The sequence below is a fragment of the Octopus sinensis genome, unplaced genomic scaffold (assembly GCF_006345805.1).
Source record: "Octopus sinensis unplaced genomic scaffold, ASM634580v1 Contig08735, whole genome shotgun sequence".
NCBI classification, from domain to species: domain Eukaryota; kingdom Metazoa; phylum Mollusca; class Cephalopoda; order Octopoda; family Octopodidae; genus Octopus; species Octopus sinensis.
The window spans coordinates 668,067-687,093 of NW_021831284.1; the positions used below are offsets into that span (position 1 = coordinate 668,067).

The 19,027-nt window shown below is 35.6% G+C and overlaps 1 protein-coding gene, 1 non-coding gene and 1 pseudogene across 2 annotated transcripts; 1 reads left to right on the plus strand and 2 right to left on the minus strand.

Annotated features, from left to right (window-relative positions):
- Positions 1 to 799: 799 nt before the first annotated feature.
- LOC115227924 (craniofacial development protein 2-like) lies at positions 800 to 2,164 on the minus strand. Its single transcript, XM_029798628.1, has one exon. The coding sequence runs from the start codon at positions 2,162 to 2,164 to the stop codon at positions 800 to 802; it is 1,365 nt and encodes a 454-aa protein (XP_029654488.1).
- Positions 2,165 to 8,590: 6,426 nt separating this feature from the next.
- On the minus strand, positions 8,591 to 10,844 carry LOC115227925 (annotated as a pseudogene).
- A 1,402-nt stretch (positions 10,845 to 12,246) lies between these two features.
- LOC115227947 lies at positions 12,247 to 12,315 on the plus strand. The gene has a single exon (XR_003883178.1). It is a non-coding gene; the product is annotated as a small nucleolar RNA SNORD36 (small nucleolar RNA).
- Positions 12,316 to 19,027: the final 6,712 nt, after the last annotated feature.

The window sequence follows — 19,027 nt, forward strand, 5'->3', positions numbered from 1 at the left end:
ATACAATTTCGACGATATTGCCAGCATAGAATTTTCGAAGGTCTCGTAGTGCCGTCTCCAGATAGATCACGAATAGCAACGGCGAGAGGGCGTCTCCCTGAGGGGTACCGACGTTGCACGTGAATTCACGGGAAAACGCCGTGCCGACCCGCACCTTGAGCTTTGTGTTCGATAGTAGTACTCTTATCATATTGACAGAGTCAGGGTCCAGGAATTGTTCCAGTATTTTGAGGAGTAGACCACGGCGTACCGTGTCAAAGGCCCTAGACAGGTCTATTCCCAGGACTGTTGTTGCACTTTTGTATCTCTGGGTGATAGCGCAGTACCACTTGTGGGCCCAGACAGCATCGGCGGTGGATCTTCCTGTCCTAAATCCACTATGACTCGGGGATAGATAGTTGTCCACTTGTTCTCTTATTCGGTTCAGTGTAACTAATCCCAAAAGTTTCCGTAAGGTGTTTAGCAAGATTATAGGGCGTAGATTTTCGACAGGCCCAGCCTGCTTGTTAGGCTTTTGGATCGGTATTAATAATCCGGAATCAAGACCGAGGAATTCCTTTTTCATAAACATACCATTGAGTAGCTCCGCCAGTTTGTCTGTTAGTGCAGGCGGTCCGTATTTAAACAGTTCTGAATTTATTCCATCCGGTCCAGAGGAGCGGCCATTTTTAAGTTTGGCTATTGCAGTTGATACTTCACCGGTGGTGATAGGTAGGCTGAGAGAGTGGTGTATCCGCTGGTGTAATCGGATATTTCTCCGTGAGCGGTTAATATACTCTCGAAATACGAGGCTATATATTCAGCTGCTCTTTGGGATTTGTGATGAATCTTCATCCTTGCTGTCATGGATTTTGAGTTTGTTAGTTTGTTTTTTCCTGTTGAGTAGGCGGATTGCCGTAAACATTTTTGAAGAGTCCTTTAGCTGTTCAATTCCTGCAGCTATTAAGTCGAGTTTGTTAGTGAAGTTTGTCTTGTTCAACATTTTGATTTTTTTCTGGGTAGATGAACGTCTATTCTGTAAGATTTGTTTCTTCTTCGGATCAGATGTGTTTTCCAGTTGTAGTCTTAGCTCCTTTTGTTCTTTGATGAGGGCAGGGAGATCAGAGTGTATACCTTTGTTGCATAGTACTTGCGACCGAAGGCCAATTGCCTCGTCGGCTGCCAAGAGGATCCCTTTCATTGTCTCCGCCCAGGCACCTCCTGGAGAAAGTTCGGCATTTATGTTTCCAAGAGATTTCATGATTGACAGTTGGTAGTTGTCTCTGACCAGCGTAGATGAGCACAGTTGTTCGATTTTATGCCTTATCCTTACATCAGCGTTGGGCCCCCTTCGTCGTAGGTCAATTGATGTCTTCATAGCAAACTTGGCAGAGACAATTTTATGATCACTGTAAGTAGCTGCACCTCCATAAGACCTTGAGTCTCGGAGAAGCGATTTTTCCCCGGCTCGACAGACGATGTAGTCAATTTGGTTGAAAATGTTGACGGACCCTGCGGTCGGTGAGGGTCGTTGGCCAGTCCACGTCGTTTTGTGACGCGCGGGATGCTGGAAACCGATGTTGCATAGGAATAGGTCAAAGACCCGACAGAATTCAGCTAGAACAGTTCCTGGATAGTTTCTGATTCCTCTTCCGTGATGGCCAATAAAACTTTCGTTTCCCTTACGGGTTCCAACTTTCGCATTCCAGTCCCCGGCAACAAACAGAAAGTACGAAGAGCCGAGGTCTGTTAATGTCCTTCCTAATTCCTCATAGAAGATATCAAGTTCTTCTGGATTTTTTTGAATACGTCCACTGTGTGGCGCGTAGACATTGACAATTGACGTGAGTCTCCTCGACTTGCTGCTTGAGATTGTACGTAGTTGTAAGACGCTGATCCTATCGCTGACTTTCCAATATCGATATAGTCTGGAGGTGTGGTTCTTGTGTATTGCGAATCCTTGTCCATAATGTATAGATTCTGAGGGAAGCAGTATTAGGCGATAATTTCCGTGTATTTCGTCAAGTCCGTGTTTTACTTTAGTCTCCTGAAGACAGCATATAGAGCCCTGGTATTTTTCGAGATCAGTACATAGAAGGTGCCTCTTAGCCACGGTTTTCAGACCTCTGACATTGAAGGTAAGGATTGTTAGTTCATTAGATTGTTTCGAATGCTTAATAGACATTAGTGCAAGAGAGGCACGTCACCACCTCAACCTCAATAAAATTTGACATTTTTTCAATTAAAGTGCAGTTTCAATGATATTTATTTGAAATTTGTGAAAATAATTAATAGAAAATAGGTTAAAAAGAATACACGATTTCCTTATAAAAGTTATAAAAGCTATCAAAAATAGAAAAGTTATAAAAGCGTTTCATGACTTATTTGCCCCAATGTAGAATATGGTCAACCGAGGCCTTCTTTACATCCACCCATGTCGACACTAGTGAGTTTCGTTAGACTCTTGCAAAGCATATGTTGTCCAATGCTGCTCCTTTGCGCTTTGGCAATTGTTCTGAATACATAATTGATTTTTAGAAAGACCAATCTGGACTGCCCAGACACGACAACAGGATGTCTAGCCCACCCACGAAATGGCATGCACTCTACACTATATTCTACACGGTTACACTCAGAGAGGGAGAAAACACAACCGTTCAACTTAAATATCACAAAACGCAGAAAGATGAAGTTGGAGGGAAATTATATATGGTTTTCCGTGCAAAAGCAAATATGCACCTTCTGTGCGGGTTGTGGGGAATCTGTACCTAGCATACCAAAATGGTTTTAGTTTGATTTCCGTGAAAAATGTGTCAAAATTGAATATCGCATTGCAAAATTTGAACATTGCTTTGTCAAAATTAACATAAAAAACGTCAGGATTAAACTTAAAATGGTGTAGTAACCATCGACTTAACAAATTTCATAATCTATTCATGTAAACCAGATTTATTCAAATTTGTAAAGAAAGTTGTGATCTACTAAACAAAGTCTTTTTACATTGATCATCACAGAATCCAGTTTGTGATCAGTTTGTGATAACCTCTGTATATAAAACCTAAAGAATTTAGGTTAATAGGGCTAAAGGCACTGTCACATATTAGTAATTAATAATTATGACCTTAAAATGATTCAAATATGACCTTAAAATATGACTTTTTTGACCTTATAATTAAAAAATATAATCTTATTGGTTAGAAAATATGACGTTATGGCCAGATAAATTGAGCAATCTTTTGGCCCTTTTTCGGAGGCAGGAACCAAAAATCGGGACTAAAATTTATAAATAACCAGATTTTTAGTAAAAAACCTTATTTTTAAATTTTTTGGACTTGTAGTTATCTAAATTAAAATAGTCAAAAATTCAAAATTTTAAATAAAATTTTCCAAGAGGCTAGGATTTTACCCACAACCACGTACTTCCCAAAAAACATGGTTAATAAATCATTTACCTTACGTCAGTTCTAGTGGAACTTATATATCATTAAGAATTAAAATTTATTAAAATAACACATTAAATAAGGTTTAATATTTTCATCGTTCATCATCGTTCAGGCCGATTTCTTTCCTCTTGGTAATCTGAAAAATCGTTGAAAGAGTTATTCTTTGTTTAATCAAACAGAGATAGAAGAAAAGCGTTAAGTCCAAGCGTCAAGGACGCAGTGTGCGTTCCTTTGTTTAAAAAAAAGTTTAATCAAACACAAATTCAATCTATCCAAATCTCAACATGACTTTCGCCCACAACAGTCAACAATCATTCGCCTCATAAATCTAACAAATTACAATAAAATCTCTCAAATCCGCCGATTTTTTAGCCTGTACACAAATCAGCGACAATTTAAAATTTAAATGTGAATTTTTACATTATTAAATAAAAAAAAATTCCAAGTTAAATAATCAATTTTAACTAAAAATTACAATCTTTAAAATCTATACAATCTTTAAAATTTCATTTTTTCAAAGGAATCATAAATTTTATCTTTTTTATTCGATTTTCTAAGCAGTTCGCGAATTTTCATAATATTTTCGTGATCGTCAATATTTAAATTTTTGATTTGAGAAATGTAAGTTTTAATAGTTCCGAGTGCTCTGAAAGCTTTCGATGGCTCAACTTTTTTTAACATAATCCTTTTCGTTACTTGTTTCATAATTTTAGTCATTAAATAAAATCAAGTACTGATTGAAATTTTTCATCTTCTCTGGATTTCCCTTCCAACAAGAATAACGAGCTGTTAAACGAGCCGTCACTAATTTTTAATGAAAAATCAATCAATTTCTGAGATATCAAATTGTACCATCTAATTTTCTGAAGGTGAAACGAAATTTTATAAGAACTGCATCATTATCCAGACTAATAGACTCTTCGCCGGAGCAACTATTTTTTGTAAAACAAGTTGAATTTTATTGCATGTGTTCGCTGTGAAAGAAGATGAACAAAAAAAATATTTATTAAAAATGTACACCTAAAAAATAGACACCCTGGTAGTGATAGACTTCTTCCTTTTTAACAAATCTAGTTTATGGATCTTGCAAACATGAAGTCATGGTTGTTTTTAGGTTTTGTCCTTAATGTCTTGCAAAACGTCTTATGAAGAGTCGCCAGACTTTAACATCTATCAGATGATAGTGTGATTCAAGAAAATTGTTAATTGAATTTGTTAATTGATATTGAGTTTAGATTTTTTTAGAGGCTCGTATTCGACCGTATGTTTTTCTCAACCGGTCACATTTAATGAGCATCTGTCGTCACATTATCGAATAACTACCAAGGAATTCAAAATTGCGATAATTTTTGTAGCTTTTTGTTAAGAAAAGAAACTGGAGGAGTATTAATTCGCTTTTGAAAGAAATTGAAACAAGTCCTCTAACAAGCGTTTTGCGATCCAAATACAACCTCTCCTTATTTGCAGGCTGAACATGTAACTTGAGAGTCGTAAGCAATCGGCGTATTTGTTGGTCAATTTCGTCAAATTCGTGTGGTTTGATATTAATTAGCCCGATATAATAAATATATAGGAATAATGCATATTGATTGATGCCACGAAACAAATTCACAGCATTCAGGTTTGTTTTTGACAACATGGTTATCCTTTTTTTGACATTCTCCAGTATTGAGTCCATAACTTTATTCTTGAGAACATTACTTCCCCCGTCTTAAAGTGCACCAAAGTACCGATATCCGTTGATTCCATCCACAGTCTCACAGCATGATAATGATCCCACATTAGATGCTGATCTTCAGGAATTCATTAACAGCCTCCATCATTTTGACTATCACATCTTCTTTGAAAGCAACTATTTAAAAATCTTCAATAAAGAAGAAATGATTTGTGGAGTATATCAATATATTGGGATCTTCCTGACTAATTTGGAGTTTAGGAAACATGGAGTTAAGTATCCTGCTTAAGGGATCCATCGCCATAACAAATAGCAACGGGGACAATGAATCTCCTTAGAGTATTCCCCGGCCTAACTTCACCTTCCCAATTCTTTTCCCATCAATATGTAAGTTTACTGTTCACTTTTTGACTATGCTCTTCACAAAGTTGACGATCCAATGTGAAATTCCAGAGCAATCCAATACGTGGAACAAAAACTCGTGATCAACTGAGTCAAATTACTCCTTATTTAAAAATTGGTTAATGGGGAACTTCCATTTGGCGCCTTTAAATTGCTTCCTCGTTCTAAGCTGATAATCTAAATCAGCGATTTTCAACCTTCTTTACTCAGGGGCCGCAAATTAAAAAAAATTATAGGGACCGCAAATAATTTTTAACATTTATTTATTAACTAAATAAACAAAATTAGGTTTAATTTTAATAGTTAAAAAACGTAACAAATCACTTAGATGATTATCAGTCAATCTGCTGCGAAACTTTGTTTTAATTCAAACAAGTTTACTAAATGTCGATTCGCAGACATATGTTGATCCAAACATCGCTAAATTTTTATTTGCATTATTGACTAGATTCGGAAATCGGTTCTCTGTAATTCTCGAATCTTCAATTAATTTTAAATATTTATCAGTTGAGCCACTTTCAGAATTTTTCGACAAATAAGGAAAATGTGTGTAATCATTATTTGCGCTTTCCATAAACTTAATTTCGTAGCAAAAGTCATTGATATATCTATAAATTTGGTAATTTAGCTTATTTTCCTCATGTAGTTCGACATTTAGGGCAGAGAGATGCACCGATAGATCCAAATAAAATGCTAGCTCTGCTACCCATACATTCTCTTTCAATAATGCATTGTCCACTTTATTTTCAGTGAATAAAATAATTTCAGGAAGAAGTTGATAAAATCTACATATAAAAATAAAAGAAATTAACCTTTTGAGACAAGAGCTACAACTTAACACTCTTACTACTGAAAAAGGATATCGCCATAATCCGAATCGATTTTAGTTAAAAATGTTTTAAATTTTCGGTGATTCAAGGCGTTCGCCCGAATCCAATTGACAATTTTTATCACTACTTCAGAAACATTTTCCATTTTGATATTTTTGGAAATTAGGTTTTCCTGATGAATAATGCAATGATGCCATAATACTGAAGTCCAGTTATTATCACACCTCCATTTATTCATAAGTCCACGAAAACCAGTTTTTTAGTTTCTCAGTGAAGTGAATACAATAAAAAAATTCTTCGTATATTCGAAAGTAAGATGTTACTTCCCTTACAAACACCACTAATTGTTCGATATCTGAAATATCTTTGGAACAATCAAGCGCTAAAGAATAATATTGAAAATCTTTACTAATTCTAAAAATGACGAAACAATTTGCATACTGTAAAAGTTTGTTAATCAGATTATCAGATATATCACTGACTCTTCTAGTAATAGTATCATTACTTAGAGGTTTGTGTGGAATATCGAAAACAGCGGGCGAACAACATTCCGATGCAAATATTTCGATTGCCGTTTTATATAATTCTCTATCAGAATAAGACTTCATATTTTTAGCCAATAGGTAACTAATTTTGTATGATGTCAGGTTAATATTAGACGAATATGTGCAACTTTAAATAATCTTCTTTCATTTGTTTTAGTTTTTTCGTCCGAGAAACACCAGTGAATTTGTCATAAAGAATAGAGTCGTTCGATTGTATACGTTTTTAAAGTTACAATAATAGAATTGCATATTAGGCAAAGAGCCTTTCCATTGACCTTAATAATGAAATATTTTTCCTTCCAGATGTGTTCAAAAATCCTATTTTCCTCGGAAATTTATCGATAACGTTTAGAATTCGACATGAAAACAAATAAAAAAACGTGACAATTTTTTATTCATAAAATTTAAAAATATTAAATCAAAAAATAAAATATTTATAGAAACATAAACCCCTCAATAATGAACTCTACAGAATCACCCATACATCCGAGATTGCAAAGAAAGTGATGTTCACGAAGTGGCTGCTCTTTGGACATGTCCTAAGAGCCTCGGAAATGACGCCGGCCAATCAGAGCATGGAATCCTACTTCTGCTCATTAAATAAAACGGCGTGGGGAGCGTGGGTACGACTAACAGAGCGTATCCTGAGTCGGATGGCAAAAGTGGAATCTTAATTAACTTTTTGATTCCGCGAGATTGCTTTAATAATAATAAACCCCTCAATTAAATCCTAGGGGCCGCACTTAAAAATCACTGATCTAAATTAAGCCAAATCCCTCGACGAAATCGGCAAGTTTATCATTTACACATTTGATGACAAGTTTGTACAAAGTTGACATACACGTTATAGGGCGTAAGTCCATCGGAGTCTCACAATCACGTTTTTTAGGGATCAAATAAGTTACCCCAGTGTAAAACCAGTTATCAGGCATGTACTCTCCGTTAATTATTCTGACTATTTCTTTACACAGAAAAAGTTATACGTTCCGTTACATCTAGTCAGGTGCATATTTGAGCATATCCATAATAAAATTACTTGCAAGTTGAGGTCGCATGGTTTCACTTTCAGTAGACCTCACATCCACAAAATCATAAAATACGGCTTCCATATTTTTCTTGCTCCAGACATCTTCTCAAAATCACAAGCATTCCCCATCACTAAACCCATATAGGGTGGCCTCATTGGTCGAAGATAAATTTCGGTAAAATCTTCTGAATCCTTCTTCGAGGTATGAATGGATATCTCTTTCTGTTTCATTCCAATTTGATTTTTCAATATTTAAATTCAATAATATTTTTCACCATTTTCTATCCCTATATATGCTATTAAATTACCCTAATTTTAAACACTTTTTTTCACAAACTTATGTCCAAAAGTACGACATCCAATTCAATATCTCTAATTAAACAAATGTCTTAGCTTAGACAAATTTTTTAAATTTTATTTATTCTAATATATTTAAAAATGATATTTTTCACTAAGTGACAACTACCGTTCTTGATAAAAAATTGTTTAAAACAAACAAAACCATAAAGCCACAATTAAAAATATTCAAAATCAAATTCATTACAAAACACTTAAAATCACAACAATTTCAAAGGAGTAATAGCCAGAAGCACCCTTTTAACACAGTCATCTACAGATGAACGCAATCCATCATCCTCAGAAATCACATCCTAATTAATTTATAAAAACAAAATACTTTCGAAGCCACATTAACAAAAGCCCTCGAATCGTCCACATTGACAACAATTATATTCGACTCCGCACAAGAGTCAACACAATCAGAACCAAACATATCCGACAACGTTCGACTAAGACACTTCTTCATCTCATTGGTGTCAATTTCCACTTTCTCCTCCACCAAGGACTCAACATCAGGTTCACCTGCAGAATTTTCGTGAGCTTTGAGTATAATAGACAGCACTACGTCCGCATATAAATCCGACCCAGGACTAGATGACCACTATTGATCATCACATAAACAAACCTCCATAATTACATAATCTTTAAAAAAAGTGACACCCACTTTGTCAGCAACTACAATCTTGGAGGATTTCGTGTCCTCTGTAATAGATTCCGTCATTTGTCTCAACATTGTCTTAACCTGGGCCATCGACCCCGAATAAGGAATTGTCTGCCTTTGTAGAATGGATCCCCTTATTAGTTTTGTATAATCTATCAACAAATGTATAATAATTGTACCAACCAGTGACTTGGGAGGGGTCCATAATACGGTAATTGAAATTCCGTTTAACAACAACCCCCGAAATTCTATCTCCTGCCCCAAGTCGTTTACCTGCAGCCAATTTTCCAACAATCTGATTTATAAGCCCGAGATATTACTTTGGCTGTTCTTTCCCCTTTAAAAGACAATTCTACAATTTCCGTATTGGCTGGGTCGTGTAGGTCAATATTATAGTGAAGATCGTCCTCATATTCTCTTATTAAAGCACCCTTCAGTCTCCCCATCACCGACCGCTCTCCATGCACTAAAATCTGCCCTCAATACAAAATTCTAAACAATATGAGAGGGTTTTATAGTGCGGATAAATTCGCTCGTCTGCTTATAATCTGTGTGGGCAGAAAATGAAATGTACTCCACAGAACATTTCAAAGGCAGAGACCCTCCCTGAGAGGTCGGAACAGTCTCTGGCGACCTCAAAATTGCCTACATTGACATAACACTAAAAAACTCGCGCAAGTGTCCCTTCGACACAATATCCGGCAATAATCACTCCATTTTTGGGATCTGTACACCACATTTCAAAAAGGTCTCTACTAAGTCCACTCTGCATCATTCCGGGAGAGGCAAGCACCACGGAAGGACCAATATCATCAAACTCGTCCAAACTCTATTTTTACACAAATATATATACACGAATATTTGAAATATGCTTAAACATAAACGGGTTGGAAATCGATATTTGTTTCCGTATTTTCTCGTTCATGGAATCCACAAAAGTCTGGAAGACACTCATACATTTCCTGGCCAACTGGGAGGCGTAGTATATCGGTATTCCGTGAAGACTCGGATTCTGTTCCCAGAACTCGTCTAAATATCAATTTTCCGCTATTTTTGACCAACCGAGTATAAGCAACAGTTCCTGAGCTCGTCCGAGGGCGAATACTGGAATTAAACACCGTCCACCGCGGGAAACAATTTCCTGAACTCGACTAGTGAATCGATGTTCTCTGTTTTCCTGTGATTCGTGGATATTAGTCCCATAAGTTGATTCCTGCAGTCAAAACGAATAAAAATCACAATTATGAGCACATCCGGTTTAGTTTTGGGGATTTCCGCGGCCATTAAATGTCGATCCTCCTCACATGAAAAGTCCCCGGTATATAAGACTTTAACTCCCGCAATTTCAACAAGAAACATGGCAGCCCCGAGGACATGTCCTGCGGAGGTGCATGAAAATTTTATTCCGTCGACAATCATTTCCTGGTGGTAATCAATGGTCTCAATCTTGGCCATGCTGTCGGCTATGTCTGTTAGGGTGTATAGAGGACGGTCGGTGTTGGCAAAACTATTTATTTTTTATTATTTATTTTATTATTATTTATTTTATTATTATTTTTGAATAAAAAATATAAAAAATGAGTTCTTACCAAACTTTGGCGTAATCAGTCAGAAGCCAGCGATAAATAGCTTTTGTTGCATGTGTCATGAAACAACGTCCACGGAATGTAGTTTTTTGTAATAAATACGGCAACGAACCACAATGATCAAGGTGGAAACTATTTTTTAGTATAAATAATTTACTGGCTTATTAAAAGAAGGTCAATTTTATCCAAATCTACAGAATCAAAAAATGGGAGAGAGTCCAGACCATATCTGCCTGGATGTATTCCGCAGTCTAACTATTTGTATTAAAATTGATTTAATTTTACCATCACTACTTTGTTTTTGAATTCGAGAATTATACAAGAACGACCAACTTCCTGGCCGGCTCCTCTAGTCATTAGAACTCATAAAAATACAGTGGATAGACTGAGAGTTTCTCAAAATCACCTAACTCAACAACACCTGACATTTGATTTAAATTTAAAACTACAAATTTATATTTATGAATGAATCAAGATTATTTATTTTATTAATATTTCGTAAAATATCACAATATCAAGCATATTTATTATAGCACTATATTTATTGCGAAATTTTTAATAGGCCAGACCTACGTGATTTTGTTGATTTTCAAAAGCGCTTGAAAATTAGCTGCAAAAAAGTACAAGTCATTAAATGAAGTCAATAATACGGTAAACATGACCATTTTTATTTTGATAAGCAAAAAAACGAGTTCGGAACTGTCAAAGCTTCACCCAATTTAATATTTAAAATCAAGAAACCGACCAACAATTTTTTTAATACTACTTTAGTAGATTATTTGTTTATAAGAGTTTGGAAATTAATTTTCTCAAAAAAAGTTAAGGATAATTTACGATTATGTGACTCAGAAATTTGATTTTATTTATTATTAAGCATCCCTGAAAAATCATAATTATGTTTTCTTTGTATCTTATATTAAATTTTTCCACATAACTTTTTTTTACGTTTTCTTGTTTTTTATTAATCGTAATTGAGTGTGCATGATTTTACCAAAATGTTGTCATCTTGAGCTGAGAATATTTATTGACAGCCATTTCGAACCTCATATTTTTTATAGCTGTAAGTTTGATAGTAATTTTAGGATATATTTTATAGTTTCTTTCAACTTGATTCGGTTTAAAATGTTAAGTTCTAACGTGATAATTTATTGTTAAAAATGGCGAAATTATAATTTTGTGTGCAAAAAATATCGAAAAATCTTCAACCAATCAACTGTCGATGATTATGTTAACTCGACAAAATCAAAAGTTGTTTCAAATTATTTAATAGCTGAAGTGTGCTAATAAGTGAATTTACAAAAATTGGAGCATTTTGTAGCATTGCTGACCCAAAAATTTTACAAAATCAATAAAACATAAAGAAGTTAAGTAGATATATTAATTAAAGGAATTCCAAAAATTGATGAAGCGATATTTTGAGATAATTCAATATTTTTAGTTGGATTTGTGCGTGTTATTTGCTTATCTTGCTGTCTGTGCAACTATCGTTCCAGAGATCCTAGAAATTATATTCTTTATTCAGTTGATTTTGCTGGCTGTTTTACTAGGAATTGTCTCTCAATCTTGCGACCCGGTACTGTGTTTTTAATAAATAAAGATACAGTTCCAAATATTGTTAATAAATTTATAATTTTTATTATTGTTAAATATTATTTTTAGTTTAACCCTAAAATTATAAAATTCAAAAGTTAGTTAGCGTGTTCATTATCGCTTTGTTGCTTTCTTTATTTTACAATTATAATTTACTTTTTTGATTACATTTTGGTGATGATTCTTTTGCTCTGATATATATTGATGTTATAAAACGAGCTTTTCAAATCTGAAAAATGATAATCTAGTGTAATTTATTATTTTAATTTATAAGAGAAAAACTTGTGTCTTTTACTTATATTAAATACCATATCAAATTATTGTTTACCGTATAGGTAGCCATACTTTTTGCAGGCTTTTTGATTGGATTAATTTTTAAGACGAAAGTGATTGCCCACAAATATAGATTGATTCAAAAATTCGGGAAATAGTAAACTATACTGTTTCTCTTATAAATTTTTGGAAAAAATAGAATCTGTAATTGAATTTCGGTTTATGTTAAACATTCTTGTAGCTGTGGAAGTAAAATAAATTATGAATTCTTGGTTTGCAAAAAGAGCGCTGGTCTTTTTCCCGTAACTTGAAATTCAACAAAACTATTTATTCGATTTTTTATTAGAGCCCTGGGTTTGAACAGAGTGACAGAAAATGCTTAAATATCACGACACTTGTCTCATTTTAGAGAGGAAAGTGCATAGTCTAAAACTTCACGTAGGGGGAACGCCTTAGAGAAGTGAATTTTTAATTTTTTGATGACTTTTATTCAAAAATAGGCAAGAGTCGTTCTCGAATTCGACCAAAACAAAAAATGATGATTCGACAGTGTTGGATATAGATTTGAAAGATTAAGTAAAAAAAGCTTTAAATGTAATTTAACAGGTAAATAAATGCTCATAATTTATAGAAACAAATATCTGCGATAGTATTGATTGTGTCTCTGAAAGAATATTTTGTGAATTTTTTTTTGATAATGAAACATTAATTTTAAATTTAATAAATAATAGACGTAGAATCCCACTGTCATCACTCCGAATGAAGGTTCCATGCATCTAATATGCAACCCGGATTTACAAGTAACGCCGTCATCAGTAATCTCACTGCGGAACCGGATGTCTTAATCAGCCACACTACAAAAATAAAAAAGGGGGACAAGATGGAGCAGAAACACATGCCTATGTTTGAATTAGTTATTTTATATGTAACATGTTTTCTTTCTTTCTTGATCTTTACAAAAAAAATGTGGCCGGCCTGAACGAGATGTCAACGTATCGTTTACATCTTGCGGCAGGGCTAAAAAATTAACTTAAAACAATTTATCTTCACAATTTTAAATTACCAGCACATAAGATGGCCTGGATGTTCCCCCGAAGATCGGCAACGAGACTCTTTAGAGAAGATCAAATGTCTCGTTGTTTTTACTTTTTTGTGAATTATGAACAAAATTGACAATAGTTAAATTTGGCAATTTTATTATTAATTATGGTATTAAATTTCTATTTTAGTTATTTAGATATTTGTTGATAAATTAGTATTTTATAACTTTTATCCATTTTTAATTATAAATATAAATTACGCTCTTAAATATTTTTGCTGATTATGTCTTTTGTTATTTCTTTTATTCTAATAATCAACTCATTAATTTTTTTGGTATTTTCAACTTATAATGTTTTAGACCTTCACAGGCATTGCAGTTTACGTTGGATCAGTCCTTTTAATATACTTCAAACACACTATTAGTACTTTAAACAGTCCAAAACCATTTTATACTGCCATTGCTATTGCCTTTTCAATTGGATTTCTAACCCTCCTTTCCGCAATTTCTGGTTTTATAGCACCCGTCAAAAGATCGAAATGTCAAAGATATTTTGTAATCGATTAAGTTTTTATTTATTAGTTCATGAGTTTCCTGTGGATTTTGTTTTTTGCGATTTTTACCTTCTTAATATTTCTAGTGATAAAAGATAAGCAAATTATACCCATAGTTCCTAAACGGATTGATGAAATGGTTCAGGAATACAACTTTTATGCAGTTCCTGTCGATTTTATACAACAAATTGTGAGTTATTTTTAACGAATTTTTAGTTTAAATGTTGTGGAGGATGGGGAGGACCGTCGGATTATTCAAATAAGACTTTACCCCGTTCTTGTTGTCCAATTTCAGCAACCAATTGTACTTCCCCGATGGGATATAATGAGGGATGCAGTACTTTGATTTCATATTATTTTACCGAGTATTTCAAGGTCATTGTCGGGTTTACTGCCGCGGTTTTGTCTTTCCAGGTTTTCTAATTTTTTAATCATTTTTAGATTATTGGAATAATATCGGTCTGTTATTTGCTTAAGACAGATAGTCACGAATATTTTGAATATAAAAATTATTAGTTATTATTATTCCTTGATTTTCTTTGTTTGATGTTAATTTTGTCTTTTTTATTTTAACAGTTTTTTAACACATTATCAAAAGGTTAAAACATTTGGCAGTTTCAGCGCATTTCGCTTGCGATATGTTAGTCAAGATTTCTTAATAAAAAAAACATTTTAATCGATTTAACTTGTATAATTCTTAATTTAGTTACTTATTAGTTGGTAATTAAATAAATTCTTTAAGACTAACTATTTCATTGATATTGGTAGTTAATTCAAAATGTTGATTTAATTTTTTAATTATTGCGGTCATTTTAGATCGATGGGTGTTATAGACGTAGTTTTTTATTTGATCAATACAAAAATCTAATTTATTCCGAATTTAAGCGAAAATTGATCTTTTACGTTATTATGTTCAAAATTAAATTTTATTCGACGGCTTTGAACAGACGGTAAAAGGTATTTTGTTTTCGGTAAGTTAATAATAATTATTATTGATTGAGCATCAAAGACTGGTTACATGTACCTTGATAAATCAATTAATTTTCTGATAATCAAAATTTTCGATATGTTAAATAAAATTAAATGCAATGTTCTGATTTTTATCTGATTATCCATTTTTATGATGGCAGCCTACATTTTTATTGTGATTTATTAGAACAAAATAAAATACTTTTTGACTATTTTTAATAAATTTTCTAATTAAAATTGGACTAAGATACATGATAACCACGCCTTACAAAGTGATGATTTCCCGTCGGTTTTGAGATTCACTGGATCAACAAGTGTGATAAAAACGGGATGACGGCAACCTATAGCGGCCTGTCCATGTCGCATATTATAAAGGCCTTTTTATTAGTGCGTGAACAGTATCTCTTGCTGGAATGCACATTCGAGGAAGATCAACGTGTGTTTCATAGAGGTCCCCGGGGTTCCAAAGAGTTGGGTATTCATATATTATCAAACTAATATTCAAAATATCTCTCTCGCCCAGTAAAGCAGCACCCCCTTTTAATTCATTAATATAATTAACAGTTACGTCAAAATTATTAAGTTAAAGCAAAAAAATATATGATTCCAAAATGAATGAGACGACAAAATTCCATATTTTGGAACGCTGGTCAAATCAACTCCGAAATTGTAACTAATTTGTTTAATAAATATTTTTGCTAATTAAAAAAATTTTTGGGTTCGCCACTTACTTGTGACATTTTATTTCTCCCTAACAAAAGAATCGTTTATTTTTAAGAAACTATGTTCAAAAAAACATTTCCAACTTATCCATTTAAATTAACTATTTTTGAATATTCATTTGTTTAATTGATAAGTGTAAAAACCAGATTTATTTTAATGGCGTTTTGTATTTATGTCTTAATTAAAAATAAAATTCTATATTTTTCCTATTTTTAAGACTCATTATTTTAGTTGTTTGAATCTACAAGTAAATATGAACAAAAGGATAATATTTTAGTTCATTTATTGCAACCAATTGTCAAAATTGCCGTTTACTCAAGCCTTGTAGCTACATCCTATTTTGTGATTATTAAAAATTATTTTCATTCTAATAATACAAGATTTAAAACTTCCCAGTCGAATCTTCCCAGTCGCTATCATGGTCAAACTAGACGTCTCAACGCTTTCAACTCCATCAGACGTGACCACCTGCTGGAGTGCTGTCGCGAACTGGTTCCGTTCGCTTATCCCCTTGTACATCTCTCATACGCTTCTCCGAGTATCCTCATGTTCGACGATGTTCCCATCTCTTCGGCCACCGGGGTCCAACAGGGAGATCCCCTGGGTCCTGTCCTTTTTGCCTTGGCGTTAACAGTATCGCTCACTCTGTTCGATCCCCAGTTAACATATGGTATCTGGATGACGCAACCATTTGCGGTCCCCCCGACGCTGTTTTCGACGACCTTCGTTCTATCCTCCCTTCCCTCTCGGACATCGGCCTATCTATAAACGCCAATAAATCCGAAATCGTGAACATTGCCTTAAATCCGAGTGACTTCACTGCTTCATTTCCACGTGCCGAGGCATTCTCTCAGACGTCCGGATTACGGACAAATCAAATCTTACGATTCTCGGTGCCCCCATGGGGCCTTCTGCCCTCGAATGCTCACTCGCTGGAAAAATTTCCCACTTATCCAAAATGATCGACAAGCTTAAAGTCATCGAGCCTCATGTGGCTTTTTTCCTCCTCCGAAACCACTTTTCCGTCCCTAAGATCCTTTACACCCAAGATGTGCACCCTGCTTTCAAAGAGGCGACCTTCTTTCCGACCTTGACAATATCCTCAGGCTCGGTACGAGCTCTCTTTGCAATCTGGCTTTCGACGATCCAGGCTGGACTCAGGCATCCCTGCCTGTGCGCTGGGGTGGCCTTGGCTTGAGATCCTATTCCGATCTTGCCCCCCGGCATTCCTATCCGCTCATCACGCTTCTCGTACTCTCTCAGACATCGTTCTTAGAAACCTCCCCGAACGGAAATTGTCTGAAGTTTACTCTGCAGCCCGTGGTCGGTGGGAGGCTCGGTTTGGTTCGAAGCTGCCCAACTCTCAATCTGTACAGCGCCAATGGGACGAAATCTCTTGTCAGGCAATCTTCGAAGGCCTGCTTCCTGTCTCCAATCAACACCGTGTCGCTTGCCTCCGTGCAGGTCGCTGTGAAAGCAGCGGTGTCTGGTTAAAGGCTCTCCCTCTCCCTTCCATCGGGAACCTGTTGGACAAGGAATGCCTAAGAATTGCAATCTCCCTCCGTGGTCGGGCTGAAATCTGCCAGTCGCACAAATGCCGTTGTGGGGGAACTGTTGACGAGTACGGTTTGCATCCCCTCGCTTGCCGGCGGAGTGCCGGTCGTGCCCCCCGTCACAGTGAACTCAACTCAGTCGTACAGAGAGCCCTCGCCTCAGCAGGCATCCCGTCTATCCTTGAACCTGTTGGATTGGATAGAGGGGATGGCAAACGCCCTGACGGCATGTCCACCTTCCCCTACGAGCAGGGGAAATCCCTTATTTGGGATTCTACCTGCTCGGACACGTTCTCGCTGGGAAATCTCGCGCTGTCCGCCGCCAATCCTGGGCACGCTTCCAGGCAGGCCGAGGAGCGAAAGATTCTCAAGTACGGCCACCTGTCCAACTCGCTGCTCTTTACTCCAATTGCCTTGGAGTCCTCCGGGATCTTCGTCCCAAGACACTCCGCTTCCTTCGCTCGCTCGGTCGACGGATTTCAAGGACTAGTCACGATCCAAGAGAGTTTTCTTGGCTCCTGGAACGTCTGTCGATTGCTGTGATCCGAGGGAACGTCTTCGCCATTCGCGCGGCTGGTCGGGTGTCTCGTGAGGCCTTTAACTAACTTAGCTATCTGTAATTTTTGTCTTGTTTGTATAAATTAAATTTAGATTTAAAACTATGTTTGAATTGTTCAACAAATATTGAACGTCGGCTCGTTTTAAAAGTCATCCCTTGTCTGAGAAGGCAGTCCTGTCCACGACTCGACACAGAGAGATGAGGAAATTATTTAGTGAAAGAAATTTTATCACCGAATTAAACAATATTCTACCAGTTTTTATATAATCATCTTTTCTGAAAATGTAGAAAAAGGTTGATATTGTAATACTTTATGGACAATGCGTATTATCACAATTATGGACAATTATAACCCACATGCGTATTATTACAACTTCTTTTAAAGGACACCTAGTTTATAAGAGATGTGGAAAAAAATTGTCAGAATGAACACACTCACTTTTTAGTTGTGATGTGAATTTGAGTTATTATAAACTAAAGAGAGTAACATTGTTAGGACTCTTCCTGTCCAGAAACTTCCTAAGAATAAATTCATGGACATTAACCAGGATTGAGGAGGCCAGAATGAATTCAGATTCTAGGACAATAGTGTAAATAATACTTCGTTTCATGGCAGCATCGGCGGTGAGGTCGATTCTATTTTCGCGGACTATTTTTCCACCTTTTTTGGATGGCTTTAGCGACCTCCGTGTGACCCGTGATTGTCCTGACACGAATGTACCTGAAGTGTATCCTCTGGATATCTCCATCAGCCTAGCCTCGTCCAAAATAACTGGGGCGTGGTCTACATAGTACCGACAATGCTTTTTCTCGACACTCTGAGGAATGAGTCCTTAGAGCACCTCTTTGTAGTACTTTTTGAGGAGAGTGACAATAATTTTATTCTTTTTAAACTTGGAAGAGCTGTTTATGGACACGTTGTTGAGTATCTGGATCATGTCTTTATCAAGCACTCCTTTGGGGTCCCTGCTCTGGTCAATGACTGAGTGGATGTAGCGGGAGATCATTCTCCACTTGTGAAAGTTGACTAGCCCGTCGGTGAACGAATCGTTGCCACTTTCAAAGCAGTATAAATCTTTTTGAATTATTGCAAAAAATGGAATCTGCATTTTGAATGAGTGTGGTTAACCACTGGTGGATTTCTAGAATCCTCTAGCAACTTTGTCCGGTAATTGGCCATATTTCGACGGGGATTCATAATATCTTTCAACATGGTGTATGTTTTGAGAGAACTGGAGGGGATGACGTCCCACAGTTTGTGCATCCGAGCCACAGCTGGG

Bases quoted from the DNA above. Each gene is read 5' to 3' on its own strand.
- LOC115227924 (XM_029798628.1), bottom strand. From the start codon at position 2,164: ATGTCTATTAAGCATTCGAAACAATCTAATGAACTAACAATCCTTACC.